The 18,400-nt window shown below is 61.6% G+C and overlaps 1 protein-coding gene across 1 annotated transcript; it reads right to left on the reverse strand.

Moving 5' to 3' along the window:
* Positions 1–3,176: 3,176 nt before the first annotated feature.
* Positions 3,177–13,454, reverse strand: NPR2 (natriuretic peptide receptor 2). Its single transcript, XM_065740104.1, has 22 exons — positions 12,731–13,454; positions 9,524–9,723; positions 9,334–9,447; positions 8,710–8,845; positions 8,521–8,615; positions 8,310–8,442; positions 8,140–8,224; positions 7,947–8,067; positions 7,458–7,532; positions 7,301–7,378; positions 7,080–7,184; positions 5,946–6,017; positions 5,696–5,855; positions 5,453–5,608; positions 5,201–5,369; positions 4,945–5,091; positions 4,647–4,770; positions 4,488–4,556; positions 4,246–4,420; positions 3,980–4,078; positions 3,797–3,888; positions 3,177–3,721 (listed from the first exon to the last, which is right to left on the reverse strand). Exons 1-22 carry the CDS (start codon positions 13,452–13,454, stop codon positions 3,659–3,661), a joined length of 3,192 nt encoding a protein of 1,063 aa, XP_065596176.1. The 3' UTR covers positions 3,177–3,658.
* Between the last annotated feature and the right edge of the window lie 4,946 nt (positions 13,455–18,400).

The raw sequence follows: 18,400 nt of genomic DNA on the forward strand, positions 1-18,400 counted from the left end.
GGAGGAGTTGGCTGCAAGTTCCGACCCATGCTACCCTGTACGCCCCAGACCACGCACAAATGTGCAAAATACTGCACTGCACAGCACAGACCGTGCACCACCACACACAGCGCATCGCACGCATCGGCAACAAGCATGCATCTGACACGGTGCACTACACGTCTCACTGCTTACCCCAACCTCCCCTGCACGTGCAAAACACGCGCACCGACCTCCTGTCGGCATCGCCGGGCGCGGTGCCAGCCCAGGCGGACACGTGCAGGGCCGCAACGCGCAGGCGTTCGTGGGCTCCCTGCCCCGCGCCTCTCGCTCCGTCCTCCGCTAAATTTAGCTCGGGGCAGGCGCTGGCGCGGAGCGCAGCCCACCTGGCACCGCAGCCTGGGCCCCCGCCAGCCGCTCGGGGACCGCAGCCGTCAGGGATAATGTGGGGTCTGTTCGGCAGGGTGCTGCTGCTGGGGCCCGGCTGGGGGGCACGGGCGGGTCCCTGCCCTCCGCGTGCTGCTCGCAGCCCCTCTAGGTCACCGTCAGCGGGGGCTGAGCTGCTGGGCCCCTCCTGTCTGGCTGGCGGGCAGCAGCAGCGCAGCAGCAGGAGGATGGCGAACGCCAAAAGCACTCCCTGGGCTGGCGGGGGGGAAGGGGGTGTCCCCCAAAATGCATAGGCGCCAAGCCTTTGTCTCCGTGCCACGCCGCGGGGAGCGGAGCGGGCGAAGGTCCAGAGCTGTTCTCATTCCTCAGCCAAAGACTATCGCAAATGACGCAAGTTCCCCAAAGAGATCGCGGGGGGAGGGGAGTGGAGAAGAGAGGGGGATGTGTCACCGGCATGCTGTGCCCAGATGTGCTCCAGCTCCAGGCCCCTCCGCAGGGCTCCAGCACGGACGGCCCAGCGGCTGCTGCGGCTCCGCTGCCCCCCGCCTGGCGCGGGGCCGATCGCCTGGGGAGGGGCCGCCGCGCTGGAGCAGGGGGTGGGACGTGAGGTCGGCCAGGATAAACAGAGGCCCCAGAGCCGAAGCGCGGTGGCACCGCCGGCGCACACCGCAGAGCGCTGCAATAACAGCCCGGGGCCGCCGCCGCCGTCAAAGGGCCCTTCTTCTGCCCGGCGGGGGGGGGAGCGGGGTCGGCGTCCTGCAGGCGCTGGGGGCGGCTCGGGCCTGCCCTGCCTGCCCTGGGCTGTCACCGCGCGGGGCCGAGCAAGAAAGCTCCGCCCTGCCCCACTGTGTGCACATGACCGGATCCCGCGCCCGCGTCCGCCTGGCCACGCCCCCTTGCCTCATGGCCACGCCCCTTTGCCCCTGTCGCGCCGTTTTGCCCCGCTCTCCTCTTGTCCCGCCCCGCGCTCATCCCCGCCAATGGGAAGCGCGCCCGCACGCGGCGCCGCCAATCAGCGTGCGGAATTGCACGGCGCTGCGCGCGGTTACTGTCCCCGTGGAGATGCGGGACGCGGCCGTACAGCGTGGAGAGCGGCGGGGACCCGAGATCTCCCAGGGGTGGGGCCGGGACGTCGGGGAGCCCTTGGGTGGTCATTGGCGTCACGAGCCTTGGGTGCCCGGGGGCCGTTTGGGGGTCCAAAACGGAGGGCACGGGGGGACGCACCGTGGGATACCGCCCAGCAGTTCCGCTGTCCCCACGCAGGGTGATTCTGACGGGTCACGTCGCTCCTGAGGACCCCGCGGAGGGACCCCCGTGCGGGATCGGGCCGCAGGGTGAGGTGCTGCTGCCCATGGTGTCTCCATGCTGTGGAAACAGCGGTGGTTGCAGCAAAAGAGCACCCCGAGGTGGTGCAGAAGAGGACCACCACGAGGTGCCATTGCCTCTGATCAAGGAGGCCCCCCAAGGTGCTGATCCCCACAACTAAGGACCTCCCCAAGGTGCCAGCAGAGCAGCTGAGATGTGATGTGCCATGGGGGACCTTGCTGGAGAGGATGCTGTACCAGAAGTACTGGTGAGCCTGGGTGACCCCACAAGAGACCCTGTTCTTGGGGACTTGGACATTGAGTGTGAAGAGGGAGTGTCCTGAGCATCCCACACCCTCCCACCGCTCTGCAGGCAGGAGCTGCCGGAGGAGATCCACCCACCACCCATCCCTATGGTATGGAGACCCTCTCAACCACACACCAGGATTACCAGGCAGGGGGCTTCCAGCCCATGCCCCCACCCGCTACCCAGGTACAGCCCCCAACCCTGCACCCCGAGGTGGGGGTCTTCATGCTGCCCCCAGCTCAAAGTGGATTTTCCCTTTTCCCTTGCAGCTCCACAATTACCACACGGAGCAGCCCAGCAGCTTCTGGCTGGAGCAAGCCCACAGTGTACCTGTGAGCACCCACACCCTGCCCCAACACTTTGCTGTTACCCACTGCTCACTGGGGTCTCTGTATCCTTCCCCTCCAGGACATCACCTGCATCCACACGGGACACTCCCTTCCACGCAAACGCTGCCTTCTCCATCCTCATCACCATGTAGCTGGAGCAACCACTGCCCTGTGAGGCAGCAAGCCACCGGCCACAGCCCAGCATGCAATAAAGAGCAGGGGCCAGCCCTGCTGCTGGCACCCTGGTATCCCCCAGGATGTCCCCAGAGTACGCTGTGGGGACCCCAAATCTCCATGTAAAGGGGCTCTCTGTGGGGGCAGCACAACACAAAATGTGGCACATCCCCAGGGACATGTCCCTCCACAGTGGGTGCCACAGATCCCCATCCCTATTCCCAGATGGGTGACATGTAACCTCAATTCCTAACCCCAAGTGGGTGACCAGCATCTCCATCTCCAGGTGGATGACATGTGTCCCCTTCCCTGTCCCCATGTGGGTCACATGTAATGCCATCCCCAACTCTAGGTGGATGACACGTCCCCATCCCCGTTCTTATCTCCTTGATGGGTGTCAAGTGCCCCCATCTCTGTCCTCAGGCCCAGGTGGGTGACATGTTCCCATTCCCAAGCTAGTGACACATATTCCCCATCCCCATGTCCAGATTGGTGACACATCTCCTTCCCCATCCCTGTCCCCAGGTGGGTGACATGTCCCAAACCCCTGGTGAATGATTTATGTCCCCATCCTCATCCTTATCCCCTGGTGAGTGATGTGTCCCCACCCCCAGCTGCCCCAGTGCTGTAATTCCAGGACCCCCCCTCCCCCCCCCAAAGCCCACACCTCACTGAGACAAAGCAAAGCACAGCAGCTGGGCAAAGCAGGACTGAGGGCAATTTGTATTTCAACAAAATAGTCTGCGCGCACGCTTATATTTACACCTGGGAAGAGGATATTTACAGGGCCAGGGTGGGGGTGGGGGGGAACTATATACATAGAGGGGTGTGGAGGGGAGCAGCAAAGTCTAGGCCTGTCCCACTCCTTTCCTCTCTTTGGGAAAGGGGTGAGACAGGTGCTGAGGGAGCAGAGTACTGAAAAGAGAAGGCAAAGTGCCCTGCGGGGCAGCCAGGCCCCAGGGATGGCTCAGACCCGCTGAGCCACAGAGGTCAGGGATGGAGGACAGGACCCAAGAGACTGAGGGGGTTGGGAAGGTCCCCCCACCCAGGGGGCAGCAGGAGGAGCTATGCTGGTGCTGATGGAGGGGATGGGCAGTGCAGTGCCCACTGAGCCCCTGTGCCCCAGTACTGTTGCAGGGTGTTGTGGTGCACCCCAGCAGTGGGGGGCTCTGCTGGGCTCAGACGACTTTGGGGTCCTTCCGCTCACCCAGCAGCCAGTACGTCCGCATCTTCCCCTTGCCCTGGGGGTGGGGGAAACGGTCAGACACCATAGGACTGCTGTCCCCACAGCACCGTCCCCAGCACCGCGTCCTCACCTTCATCTCCACATCCCCGCGCAGCTCCAGCTCAAAGCAGCCGAACTCATCCAGGACTTCTTTGGTGGTAGAGGAGACGTGGATCTTCAGGGCTGGGGGACAAAGCCACGTGGATGGGGCTGCGAATGGGACGCACCTGTGGTGCTCAAGGTAGGGGAGGGAGCTGCCAGCGCCATGGCTCACCCTGTCCATTGGACTCCATGCGGGACGCTGTGTTCACTGTATCCCCAAACAAGCAGTACCGCGGCATCTTCAGCCCCACCACTCCTGCACACACGGGACCTGGGGGCACCGAGATGCTCAGGGATCACAGAATTGTAGGGGTTGAAAGAGACCTCTAGAGATCATCTAGTCCAACCCCCATGGATGGCAGAGGGGCAGAGAGCATCCCACCCCCACCATCCCCAGCTCTGTGGTGCAGCAGCCCCCCACAGTGTGCTGTGGCTCACCAGTGTGGATGCCGATGCGCAGATGCAGCTGGTCATTGGGCCGGTGCCGGATTTTGAAGGTTTTGACAGCTTCCAGCAGGGCCAGGGCCATGCGGACGATCTCGTTGGCGTGCAGCTTGCCATTGCGTACTGGCAACCCTGACACCACCATGTAGGCATCCCCAATGGTCTCCACCTGCGGCAGTGGGGTCAGGGGGAGCGGGCACTCATTGGCACCCACCTTGGCACCCCGTGCCCCTTACCTTGTACACGTCGAAGTTGTCAATGATGGCATCGAAGCAGGTGTAGAGGTCATTCAGCAGCGTCACCACCTGCAAGAAGCACAGTGGGGGTGGTGGAAGCCGGGTGTACCTGTACCGCTGCATGGTGAGCCCCCTCCCCACCCTCAGCCCTACTCCCACCTGCATCGGGGTGCTCTCAGCCGAGAGTGCGGTGAAGCCCACGATGTCGCTGAAATAGATGGTGACACTGTCAAAAGCCTCAGCTCGTACTGTCTCACCACGCTTCAGCTGCTCCGCCACAGAGCTGCCGAGAGAAGCAGGAATAGTGTGGGTGCTGGGGGTCCTCTCCTCAAAGCATCTCCTCCTCCCTGCCTCCCCTCACTAGCACAGGGAGCAAGCAAGGACTCCTGTGCCCTCAGCCCCAAACTCCAGCCCCTGGCCCCATTGCAGCCCCTGGCCCCACAGCAGCCCCCCTCACTGGGGCAGGATCTGGTAGAGGAGGTTCTCCGCCTTGCGCTTCTCCTCCAGGTAGGCTTGAGTCCGTTCCTCCACCAGCTTCTCCAGGTTGTTGGCATACTGCTCCATGCGTGACAGCAGGTTGTCCAGGATGCTGGTGCTGCCCTCCCTGCAGGGACAGGGGCAGCTAGGCCATGGGGACACGGGAACACCTCCTGATGGCCATCCCCGCTCCCAGATGGAGATGGGGTTCCTGTACCCCACTCGCCAGCACCCACTTGTTAAATCTACGGATGAAGATCTTGATCTGGCTGAAGTCGGGGCGCTCGGCGGGCTCCTGCGCCCAGCAGCGCTCCATCAGCACGGCCAGCTCCTCGCTGTGCACCCCAATGTCGATGGAGGGCCGGAAGAAGGGCTTCTGGCTGTTACGCACCTTCTGCACGATCTCTGCCCAGCAAGCAGGTGCTGATGGTGAGCAGAGACCTCAAAATACACCTCACACCTTCCCATCCCCCTCAGATTTCCCCAACCTTTTGGGCTCAGGTCCATGCCCTCAATGTAGAAGGGGCCGTTGCGCAGAGCAATCTCCTGCATGATGATGCCAAAGCTGTAGACATCAGCTTTCTGCATGCCCTGTGCAGGCAGATGGCCCTTCTGCAGCAGCTCTGGGGCTGTCCACAGCTTCTCTGTAGGGACACAGCCACGGAGCAGTGAGGTAAAAGCCCCGCTGTTCCTCTGCCACCCATATCCCCATCCCCACAGCAAGTGCTCACTGGCATAAAGGGCATGTGTGTCCTCGCCGTCGCAGGGTGTTCGGAAGCTGGCTAGCCCATAATCAGTGATCTTCAGCACGAAGCGGCTGTCCACCACACAGTTAGAGGACTTGAGACTGCCATGGTGCCCAATGATGCTGTTGTGCAGGAAGGCCATTCCCTGTGCCAGATATAGACAGACAGAGGGACACGGTCACACCAGCACCACTCAGCATCCCCTTCAGGCCAACTGTGCCCCTCACTCAGGTACCTTGACGATGTCATTGATAAGTGAGTAGCGAAACATCCAGTCCAGGTTGATGCTCTCGTTCTCCAGGATGTCCTGGAGAGGCACAGTGAGCACCAGGTCAGTGGTACCAGCACCACTTACTGACCACCCATCCCCATTCTCACCCCTATCTCCACCCTCACTGTCATCCTCATTCCCATTCCCCTCCCCATTTCATAAGTTCATAAGGCTGGAAAGGACCTACAAGATCATCTAGTCCAACCATCCTCCTATCACCATCCCCACCCACTGAACTACTAAATCAAATCCCTTACCACCTCATCTAAACGCTTCTTGAACAGTGCTAGGGATGGTGCCTCAACCACCTCCCTAGGCAGGCCATTCCAGTGCCTGACCACTCTTGCAGAAAAAAAATGTTTCCTCAGGTCTAATCTAAATCTTCCCTGGCGCAACTTGTGGCCATTCCCTCTCGTCCTGTCATCATTTATCAGGGAGAAGAGGCCCACCCCCTCCTCACCACAACCCCCCTTCAGGAAGTGGTAGAGTGCAATAAGGTCTCCTCTGAGCCTCCTCTTCTCCAGACTAAACAATCCCAGCTCCCTCAGCTGCTCCTCATAAGACCTGTGCTCCAGACCCCTCACCAGTTTTGTTGCCCTTCTCTGAACACGCTCCAGGGCCTCAATGTCCTTCTTGTAGTGAGGGGCCCAAAACTGAACACAGTACTCGAGGTGCGGCCGTACCAGAGCTGAGTACAGGGGGATGATCACCTCCCTGCTCCTGCTGGCTACACTATTTCTAATACAGGCCAGGATGCTGTTGGCCTTCTTGGCCACCTGGGCACACTGCCGGCTCATGTTGAGCCGAGCATCAGCCAACACCCCCAGGTCCTTTTCCTCTCTACATTCTTCAAGCCATTCTGCCCCAAGCCTATAGCATTGCATGGGGTTATTGTGGCCAAAGTGCAGGACCCAGCACTTGGTCTTATTGAACCTCATCCCATTTAAGTTCATAAGTTCATAAGTTCATAATTTCCACACTCATCTCCATCTTCAGCTATATCTCCATTCCAATTTCCCCACTTCTATCCCCATTCCCCCACCCCCAATTCAATCCCCCCAACTCCATCTCCTCCACTACCCCATGCCCTCCCACTACCTGCAGGCTGCCCCTCGGGCAGTACTCAGTGACGATGCAGATGTTGGGAGGATCGATGCAAGCCCCAATGAAGCGAGTAAGGTGATTGAACTGGATGTCCCTCATCTGGGGGTGCAAGCAGAGCTTGGTGGGGACAGGCAGCACCCAGTCACCCTACCACCATCAGGAGCAGACGCTGCTCCCCAACAGGGCACAGACCCCATCCCAGACCCCACACCTACATGTTTGAGCTCGAAGAGCACCTGCCGTGTCAACTCGATGCGCTTCTTGTTGACATGCTTGATGGCCACCACATTGCCCTGGGGACAACAGAGGGGTCAGTACCCACTGGGCGTCTTTGGGGAGGCATGCCAGCATCCCATAGGGATGCAGACTGACCTTGAAGTACCCTGTGTTGGCGAAGATCTGGTACTTCCCATGCGTGGTCATCAGCGAGCCGTAGCTGGAGCCACGCTGCAGGGAGGGAACATTAGGGACAGGGACACCAGGAGGGGTGAAGGCACCCACGGAGCAGGGGCAGGGGAAGATCTGGTCTGTTGGGTCAGCATGAGGGAGTGTGTGCTACAGGGCATGGGGGGCTGAGGAGATGCAGCACTACAAGGGATGGAGGGCCACACTGGGGATGGATGAGGCACAGGGCTCCACAAGGACTCCAGGCTGTTAGGGGGATGGATGGGCATGCATTGAATGCAGCTCAGCAGGGGACAGAGCACTTTAGGAAATAGATTAAGAGTGGCTCCATAGGAGACGGAGAGCTTTGTAGGGGATGGATGAGCACAGCGAGTACAGTATGACTCTTTAGGAGACGTGGGGCTGTGCAGGAGGACCAGACAGGGACAGGACAAGAGCAGAGGGCTGAGGTCTCACCAGGGACAGTGTGAGCCGGCTGCCTGCTCCCTTATGGTACTGCTCCACACTCCCAAAGTGCAGCTCATCCCAGCGGATCCTCCATAGCATGCTGGCCAGCTCTTTCTCCAGCATCAGCTTCCTGAGGGGCACAGTGGATCAGACAGCACACCCCTACTGCCCCCCCACCCTGCTGCCCCTCGCCCACACCCACCTGAAGATGAGGAAGCTGGAGATGCCAAACATGACGAAGGTGAGCCCGATGCCCAAAGCCACGATGGCCAACGTAGAGAGGGGGGCTGCCATGGGTTAGGGGGGTGTTAACATTGCTGTGGGGCTGCACACCCCCATGGAAGGATGGAGTGGGACAACCCATGCACCCACTTTTATCACAGGAGGGGTCATCCACATCAAAGACACAGGGTGGGTTGTCCAAGGGGGGAGCCCCCTTCACCCAGCGGATGGGCCGCCCCAGCCAGCGGATCTGCTTCTCTGCACCCGAGTAGTGTCCCACCACCTGTGGGAAGACAGCTAAGCCCGGACACCCCCCCCGGCTGCCCCATAGCCCTCTGCAGAACCCCAGTGCCGCCCCCACCTCGTACTGCCCGCTCTCGGGGTCACCCATGGCCCACAGGTTGAAATCAGTGTCGCGGTCGTTGTTGCTGTCCATGCTCACCAGTCCCGTCACCCCTATGGACAAGCGAGACCAAGGTGGGATGTGGAGTACAGGGCCAACCCCTGCAGCCCACCTGCCCCCCGCCACAGCCCCTCTCCGTGTTGCTACCCTGGAACTTGCGGTCCCGCATCTTCTCGATGAGGTGTGTGGCATTCTTCTTGGAGCCGCCCTCCCGCAGAGTCTCGTTCAGCACCATGGCGTACAGCAGCACCCCGTCGTAGAAGCACCCGGCCACCAGGTTCATCTGCAGGAGGGAGATAAGTGCTGAGTGCACTCCCTGCGGGCCCAAAGCCCTTTGCCAGATCCACGCACACCTCTACAGCCCCATAGTGAGGCTACGCTCACCCATGCAGCTCCGTTACCCTGCAGCAGGGACGTGCACACCTTGGCAGCCCTGTAACCCTGAAATGGTGGCATGCACACTTTTGTGGCCCTGTAACCTCACAGCGGGGCCATGCACACCTCTGCAGCCCCACAGACCTGCGCTGGGGCCATGCACATCCCCATAACCCCACAGTGTTCCCACACACAACCCTGCAGCCCCATAAACCTGCACCTTACCCACAGATGCACCCTCACAGGGATGGCACCATGCTACAATGTTCTCACCAGGAACGTACGGCATCACCTTCCACCACATCCCACCCTCTGCAACCACAAAGGAACAGTCCCCACACCAGGCAGAGCCCCATAGGGACAGTCCCCTATGAGCATGCAGTGGGACCTGCTCACCAGGGAGTAGTTGAGCTGTACCCCAAACTTCTGCTTGGCACGCAGGATGAGCTGGGTCTGGAAGTGCTGGTACTCGGGGTTCTGGGGCTCATAGTAGGTGATCACCAGCACCGTCTGCAAGCACAGCACCCCATGTCACACTGAGGTCCCCACCTCCACCCCCACCCCCACACAGGAAGGCACAGCTCACCTGGAAAGCCTCGCGCAGCCCCACATCCTGCCCCGAACCCTGCTGCCACGGCTTGAAGGCATCACGGGGAGAGTCCCCCCTCAGGCTCTCCCCAAAGACATCGACGTAGAAGAAGACGTAGTCGCCGTTGGTCAGGTTCTCGCGCTGTGCCAGCTGCATGATGCGGTGCAGCATCTCTGGCGGCCCACACAGGTACACCACTACAGGGATGTGGGGTGTCAGGGCACGGCTCCCACCCCACAGAGACAGGGGCCACCCCATAGCCCTGCCTACCTGGAGGTGCCCGTGCCACATCACCCAGTATGGGGGAAAAGGGGAGATCCAGCACACGGGGTGGACAGATGCCCTGTGCACTACGCACAATACAGTGCCACCACCCCAGCCCAAAGGTTTTGGGGAAGGGGAATATCAGGCTGGAAAAGGCGTCAGGGCCATGCCCCAGAGCCCACTGGGGAATCCAGGCTGAGGAAAGGGACAAAAACATGTTTGGGTTTGTGGTCGGTCATGCGGCAGGAATGCGCAGGTTCCCGGATTCCAGCACCTTCAGCCGGCCGCGGCATTAATTGGAAACAGAGCATCTGCTGCTGCGACCCGAGAGCCAAGGGGGTGCCCGGGCCCCGTCCTACCACTCCCACCACCCCACAGCTCGACGCTGGGGGCTCCGTCAGCCCCAGCAGGGGCACAGAGATGTGTGATGTGATGTGCTGGCAGCGAATACCCTGCTACGGGGCCAGGCACCCCATGGGCTGCAGTGCAGAGAGCGTTCGAAACCCCCCTGAGCAGGGGCCCTCCTGCCACCGCCTCCTCCCTCCCTCCCCCCGGAAAACCAGGGCCCCCGCTCCAGCCAGCCTGGCTGGGAACCCGCGATTGAGCAACGGGGGAGGAGGCGGCGGGCGCCGGAGGAATGTCACGCTCAGCCACTGGCCCCGCGCACGGCCCTTTCCCCGGCACTGCTGGGACTGGGTGCACGGCGATGTGGGGGACCAGGGCTGGCATCTGCATCTGGGGACGCTGAGCTCGGTGAAAGCAGTCACTCGTGGGTGCAGAACCCTTGGGGAACTGCGCATGGGGAGGGACAGGCGCTGGGATGCAGTGTGGCACATGGCAGTGCAAGGGACAGGGAGCTTCAGGGGGCTCCTCCATCGGGCAGAAACCAACCGGGCTTCCTAATGGGACACCCCCAAAAAACACCACAATGCCACCCCTGTGCCACCTCCTGCCCCACCCTTCGGTCCTTGGGGACATCACGTGGGACTGTCCCTGGCTGTGACAGCTGGTGGCAGATGGCGGCATCACGGCGAGGGGACCCGCATGGCCACAGCCCCCGCCACAGGGGTGGGGGCTATGGGGGTGGGGGGAATGAAGCCAGAGTGGCTCCCGGGGCAAGAGACGTGCAGAAGGCTTGGGGCTGTGTGACAGGTGCCACCCAAATGGGGGAAACACACAGAGCTGTCAGCGTCACCGAGCAGCAGGGGACGAACCCCAGCACCCACCCACGTCCCCGGGCGCAGAACCTGCGCTCCGCAGGCAGATGCCCCGGTAATTCCCTCATCCGCGGCTCTAATTATATCAGCCCTGCTGCGAGCAGCAGCAGCAACGTGGGGCCCAGCACGTCGCCCTCCGGCCCAGAGAAAGGACATGGCAGCACTGTGCAGTTGGGGCAGGTGCGTGCTGGCCCCACTACTGCCATATGAGGACGCAGCCGCGTCCCCTGTATCCACATTTGGGGTTGCATACACTGAGGATGTGGGGCCACAAAGAGGGACGTGGCTCTCCCCAGCCTCACTGAACACACGCCCCTGGGTGATGCCAAAGTGATGCTCACCGCAGGGTGCATAGTAGCAGCATGCCCCGTAGCCCCACACAGCATGGGGCAGCCCCAGGGGCCCCACGACCCTGCCAATGCTGCCTTGAGCCAGGGGCACCGATTGCATCGGGGTGATTTACAGCTCCAAGCCGGAAACTGTTGGAAGCAATCGCTGAGCTGAGCTTTTTCTCTGCGCACTCCCTCGTCCAAGAAAGCCACCAGCTCAGGGCTGGGGGCTCAGAGCTCCCCCGGGCACAGCCCTGCCGGCCCATCTGGCTCCTCTCATCCTAGCCCCGTGTCCTTCCTAATGACACAGCATCTTCAGATCCATTAAGGAGCGCTGCCTCCCGATCGATACGCCCTGCTCATCAATAATGGAGGAGCAGCTGCCTGCCCTTGCTCTCCAGTTGCCTCCAGAGCCCCTCCATTTCTTAGCTTGCCTGACAGAGCCACTCTCCTGGGGCATTCCCAGCCCCATTCCCCATCCCTCTGCCACGATCACACCAGCACCCAGGGGGGACAGCCGTGTGCCAGGCTGTGTCCTCCCTGTGTAGGGCACAGCCACCTCACCGTGCTGGCAACAGAGCCACTGCCAGTGCTGCCCATCAGTGGCCACGTCTGCATCATCACCTTTGCCTCCAAGTCCAGCCTGCCCTTGGTGGCCCAAGCCACAGGGTGCCACCATGGTGCCACCGTGTCCCCTGTGCCCTGTGAGGGGTTTCAGCAGAGATTGGGGGGTCCTGTGGCTCCTTGCCCTGTCCTGGATGACCCGATGGCACCAAGGTAGTCCCAGGTACTCTGGGGACAGCACTGTCCCCATGTGGCATCCGCTGCCTCATGCAGGGTCCCACTGCCCCCCAGTCTGCTGTGACCCCCCCCCCGTCTGTGCCTTGCATTCTGCCCACTCCACGCCGTGCTCCACACGGATCCTACTACATCCCCAACATCTCGCTGTGCCCCACAGAGGTCCCACAACATGCCTTTCCATTTGCTGTGCCCCACAAAAAGGTCCCCTTCTGCCCACCTCTTGCTGAGTCCCACACGGGTCCCGCTGCGTGCCCATCCCCTCATCGTGCCCAGCCGGGTCCCACTGCGTCCCCGAGCCTTTGCTGTGACTCACACGGGTCCCACTGCGTGCTCAGATTCTCACTGACTGCCACAGGGTTCCCAGAAGCGTGCCCACCCTCTTGTGCCACGCATGGATCCTGCTGTATGCCCCACGGCAGCCCCCACTCCCTCTCCATCCCCGCACCGCGCCCCACCGCGCACTATTCCATGCTTCCGGCGCGGCTCCCCGCCCCGCACAGGGCCACCGTTCCCTCCACGGGACCCCTGCCCGTCCCGTCCCGTCCCGTCAGGTCGGGCCCCGCCGCCTCTCCCCGCACCGCACCGCCACGCACCGCGCCCGCTGGTCTTGATGAAGTGGATGGCGGTGTCGGGGCCGCCCTCGTCGGGGGAATAGATGTGGTGCCGGACGGTGAGGTTGCTGCCGTCCTGCAGCTCCTGGAAGACGCCCTCGATGGTGAAGTAGTAGGGCCGGTCGTCGGTCTTGCGGTCCACGTAGAGAAGCACGGCGCGAGAGCTCCAGTTGAAGTGGGCGTGCAGGTGGGAGACGAAGGCGCCCAGCTTGGGGGCGGAGGGCCCGATGCGCACCGTGGTGCGGTAGTGCTCCCGCTTCTCGCTGAAGCCCACGGCCACGGCGCCGGCGGTGATGAGCGGCAGCCGCCAGTGCGAGGCGAAGCGCCCCACCGAGGCGGCGGGGTAGACGCAGCCCGGCCCGAACAGCACGTCGGGGTCGTGGTAGAGCTTCAGGTCCACGGCCTTTAGCGGCGCCACGTACTCGGAGCAGGCCCCCCCCAGCTCGGAGCTCATGAACTCGACGCGCACCGAGAAGGGCCGCGGCAGCAGCGGCGGATCCCCCCGCTGCAGCGCCTCCAGCGCCAGGCTCAGCGCCGGCTCCACGCGCGGCCAGGCCCACGCGTAGCTCACGTTGCGCTCCGGCAGCACCACGGCCACCGTCAGGTTGGCGCTCGCCCCGTCGGGGTTCGCCGCCCGCCGCCCTCCGCCGCCGCCGCCCGCCGCCGCCAGCAGCGCGGCCAGCACCAGCGGCAGCCGCGGAGCCATGGGCTAGGATGGCTCCTGCACCCGCCGCCGCCCGCGGCTTGTCTGTCCGCCGCCCCGCCGCCTGCACCTCCCCCGGGCGGGGCCGCCCCGGGACGGGCAGCTCTTCCCCCCCCACACACCCCACCCCTCCCTTCGCTGCCCCGCCCCGCGCCGCCCCCCGCCCTTCGGCCCCCAGGCAGCGGCGGCGGCAGCGGGCGGTGGTCGCGCCGTCGGGGCGCGGGGTGTGCCTGAGCCAGGAGATGGGGAGCGGGCGCTTGGGTTCTGGGGTGGGGTGTTCGACGTGGGGAGTGTCGAGGAGAGGGGCAGAGTGCTACGAGTTCTCAGCGAAGGGGGGGCGGAGGTGCTGAGGAGAGGGATGGGGATATCTTCAGTGCCGCGGAGGTCTGAGTTTTGGGTAGAGCTCAGCTTAGCTGAGCTGGGGGTTCTCAGCACCGGGGGGAGAGGGGAGGGCGAGTGAGTTATGATGGTCGGGGTACAGGGGTGTCCAGTGTGGGGGGATTGCAGAGCGGGTCTGGGGTGCTGGGGGTCCTTAGCATAGGAAGATCGAGAGGGGTGCCCAAGTTCTGGGGAGACCGGGACGTGGGGGTTGGGGAGGTGGTCCCAGGTGCTGGTGTGTTGCCAAACGTGGGGATCGGGAAGGGGCTGGAGTGCTGGAGGTCCCCGTTGTGAGGGGATTGGGTGTCCGATTTTTTTCTGGGGGGAGAGAGGGGAAGATGCGGTGTGGCGTGATGAGGTGGTCACTTGGGGGAACTGGGGAGTAAGTATCCAAATTCTGGGGGTCCCCCGTGTAGGGTGATTGAGTGCAGTGTCTAAATTATCGGGGGTCTCCAGCGTGGAATGGCTGGGAGAGGTTCACGAGTCCTGAGAGTCCTCAGCGTGGGGGCACTGTGGAAGTGGCCCTGCGTACGCGGCGTGGGGGTTACCGGAGGGAAGGGGAGCGCTCTGTTTCTAGGGGAACTCGTCGGGGGATGGTTGTGGAACGGGGGTGGCCGTGTCCCCACTGGAGAGTCCGTGTGGATTTGCATTGCGTGGTCCCACGGGAGCTCTCGGGGGGACACGGGGCAGGGACAGCCGGGCGCGGCCCTGGCAGGTTCGACTAGGGCTGGGGGGGTGGGGGTGAGAGGGTGGCGAGGCCCCGCTGGGGGCAGCGTGCCCGCGCGCATTCCTCACATTCCCGGCCCCCCCACTCAGCCCTCCGCCCCCGCCCCACGCGTGAACGCGGAGAGGGGATGGACGGTGGCGGGGGCGTGGTGGGGCTGCATGGGTCCGGCTGCCCACGCGGGGCCCCCGATGGGGACACCGCAGTAGGGGGGATACGTGTCTCCTCCGCGGCGTGGGGCGGCTCCTCCTGCCTGTCCCTCTGCAGGTGTCCCCCGAGGAGTGACACGTCCCCTCCTCGGGTTTGGGTTACAGATATAAATACTCGCGAGCGGTGAAACCCGAGCGGGAGCGGTGCACTGGGGACTGAAACCTCACTAAAAAGCACCAAAAAAACCCAGCCCCGCTGCCGTCCTTCGTGATGTCTCCGTGCCGCCAGGGGGGAGCCCGGGAGCGGCGGCCGTGCGCTGACACCGGACACCGCGGGGACAGGGACCTGGACGGGGATGGGGACGGGGTGGGCCGCGCACCGCTCGTGGTGCCATCACTCGGCTGCAGCCACGCGTGGGCAGGGGTCCCGCGAGGAGCTTTGCGTGCCCAGCAGCGTGCCCTTCTCTAGCGCTGTGTTCCCCATCGGCCCCATCTTGCTTTTCGGTATTTGCAGCCTCATCTCGCCTTCCCCTCACGCTGGGTTTTGTCTTTTTCAGCACTTGCCCCTACAGGAAGGGTTTGTCCTCGCCCCCAGTTGCCCCCACCGCCCGCAGCATCCATCCTGAGGCTGGATACCAAGACACTCTGTGGGGCTGTGCCAAGCACCCTGCTGCTGGTGGCCTCCGGTGGTCCATGGTGGCACGGTGGTGGGAGCAGTGGACTGCAGTGAACCATGCATTGTACACCATGGGGACAGCACTGCCTTGTGGAGCGCTTGCACTCCCTCTTTCCCCAGGTTCCCAGAAGGCAAATGCAACCCCCGGATCCCCAGCGCTGATTGTTTAATAGGTTAAAAATGTGTTTCCACCTCCTGGAGCGTGGCGAGGCGAGCAAGCGGACTGCAGAGCCCTGCCAAGCACTGTCACCTCTGTGCTGAGAGTAGAGCCAGGAAGCTGTCAGCCCCAGGAGGTGGCTGTAAGGCGTGTCAGGCAGCGGGTTGGGACTGCTGAGCTGGGTGGAGGAGCTGTGCGGGATGTTGCTGCACTGGGGATGTGTGGCACTGGGGCACAGGAGGAACAGTGTGAATGGAGTATCCGTGGGTCCCCATCTCCCTCCATGCGGCTGCTCCAAAGGCTGCCTCATCCCTGCCATGAGGGGAATGTCTCCAAAAGGTGCGGGCTGCTCTGGCCAAGAGGTCACGGGGTACCGCACGAGCACCACATAGAGATGGGCAAGCACATGGTGACCTCTGCAGCATGGGCTTTGCTGGCTGCAGTTGTCAGGGTAACCTGAAGTATTCCTTGTTTGTGTTTGGGTTCTGCATGCCAGCAACGGGGAAGAATCAAGCAGAAGTGAAGCTTGTAAAGAGAAGAACATGGATTATGTGGCAGCTGTGCTGTTCTTCAGATTCTGATCAGGCTTGGGGGTCAGGGGTCTGTGCGTGCAGCACGGACTTTGATGTCCCCATAGGAAGAACCACCAGCATCTCTCCATGCCCCAGAGTGAAAGAGGATCCCCATCTGTGTTTATAGGGTCCCTTCTTCAGCTCTTCCCAAAGAGTGTCCCTTAGGAACACTCTTCCTCGGGGTGCTGCCACAGTCCCAGCTATCAGCCTGTGATGTGCTGGGGCACTGTGGGTCTGTGATTATTGCTGTGGGAGTGATCATGCTGGAACTGGGCTATGTGGAGCAGGGGATTGTGACCCTGATGCTGGAAATACATCAGCAAAGATTGGCAGGAACCACTGAGGACACAAACCCCCAGTGTCTGCTGTGGGTGTTGCTGGCCTTGCAGCACGCAGAAGTGTTGGTGTCACCAGTCCCATCAGTTCTACCAGCCACAGTGGTGTCACCATAGATGCCACCAGTCTAAGGTGCCACCTGCCTCACTGGTGCCACCAGACTCATTACTGTTACCTGTCACAGTGCTGCTACCAACCTCACTGGGGCCACCAGCTGCTGTGATGCTATTATCCATATAGATGCCACCAGCACTGTTGGTGCCGCCAGTAATGATGGTGCCACCAGCCTCACATCTAGTCTTGGTGGTGCCATTAGACTTCAGGGTGGCACCAGTCATATTAGTGCCACCAGCCTCTTTGAAGCCACTGGCCCCATTAGTGCTGCAGTGGTTCCACTGTGGTATATGCACCCCTGTACCAATTTCTCTGCTGCAGGCACCCATCCTCATTTGGCCGTGGGCCTGGCAGGATCGTGCCACTTTCTTGGATAGCGCAGCTCCTGCGCAGCCCAGGACTGATCTCCCAGGGTTATTTCTGAATCACAGGACAGGAAACATTTAGAGGTTTAAGCCGAGATGAATAATGTGCTCATTTCCTTGTGCCGACTACAAAGCACCTGCTCCAGGGGATTTATGGAGTGCCACTCTCTCGCACTCAAAGCACTGCTGCCCATCCGGATGCTTTTATTTTCTCGGGATGGCTGGCGGGTGCCAAGGCCTGTTTTCCCAAACACCCCACACGTTCCCATCATGCTTCTTAGGAAAAGTGGCTGAGGGCAGCAGTGGGGCACACTGGGGTACCCCTCGTGCCAGAACATGGCCCCAGGCAGGGTAGGGTGCACAGTGCCTTTGGGTGCCAGCAGCCATGGGGTGAGAGCACTGAGGGAGGAGATGTCTCCAGGGTACAATGCTGGACAGGGTGGCACAGGCACAGTGGGGCTGCAGAGGGATGGGCAGCTCCTCTCTGTGTGCAACTGTGGCAGAGGACAAGGGGTGCATGCAGCCACCAATGGGGTAAGCAGGGCATGGGAGAGACGGATGGAGAATGCTGGAGAGGGATGGACCACAGTGGTGAATAATGGAGCATGTTGGAAAGGGATTGAGCATGAGGATGAGGAATGGAATATCATGGAGATGATGGACCATGTGGGAGAGGAATAGAGCATGTGGAAGAGGGATGGAGCATATTGGGAAGGAATGGGCCATGAGAGTAAGCAGCTAAGCATGATGGAGAGAAGTGGACCACAGTGTTGAAAAAAGGTGGACCATGTTGGAGAAGGATGGAAAATGAGAAGAAGAATGGAACATGAGGACTAGGATGGACTGCAACATAGAAAGATGGACCATGACAAAGAGGCATGCACCACGAGGATGAGCAGGAGAACATGAGACCATGAAAAATAGCCAGAGGGTGATGGAGCACTGGGGAGAACCAGGAAGCACTGCAGTCTGCCTTAAAGCATGCTGGAGGGATCAGGATGCAGTATGAGGTGTCTTGGAGAACAGAGGATGATGTGACATAGAGGTTTTGATCATGCCCCCTCTGCTTTGTCCTCTTTCTGGAGCAGCAGCTGCAGTTGCTTCAGTCCTGCAGGAACCAGGCTGACACTGACCCAGCTCTGCCTAGTGATAAGTTGGGTCAGGCTTTTTTTTTTTTTTTTTTTTTCCTGTTTGGAGAGAAAATAAAGTGCTTGTGGGGAGCAGGAGCCAAGCTCCCCAGTGCCTAAAACAGCAATCGCAGCACTTCCTTGGATTTATGGTGTTTGCTTTCACAATGCCAGCCGGGATCCTGTTTGCTTCCTGCTCTGCAGCTGCAGCCTGAGCTGAAGGCTCAGGAGATTCAGGTTTTATAACACTCCTGGATCCTGCCGATGGCAACTTGTCCATCATCTTTTATGACCTACGCACCTCCTGTGGGGCTGGGCTGGGTCGCTGCCACCTCATCCCATTGCCCACCT

Source organism: Cyrtonyx montezumae, unplaced genomic scaffold (genome assembly GCF_038088225.1).
Source record: "Cyrtonyx montezumae isolate F1298 unplaced genomic scaffold, pur_monq_1.0 scaffold_25, whole genome shotgun sequence".
NCBI lineage: Eukaryota > Metazoa > Chordata > Aves > Galliformes > Odontophoridae > Cyrtonyx > Cyrtonyx montezumae.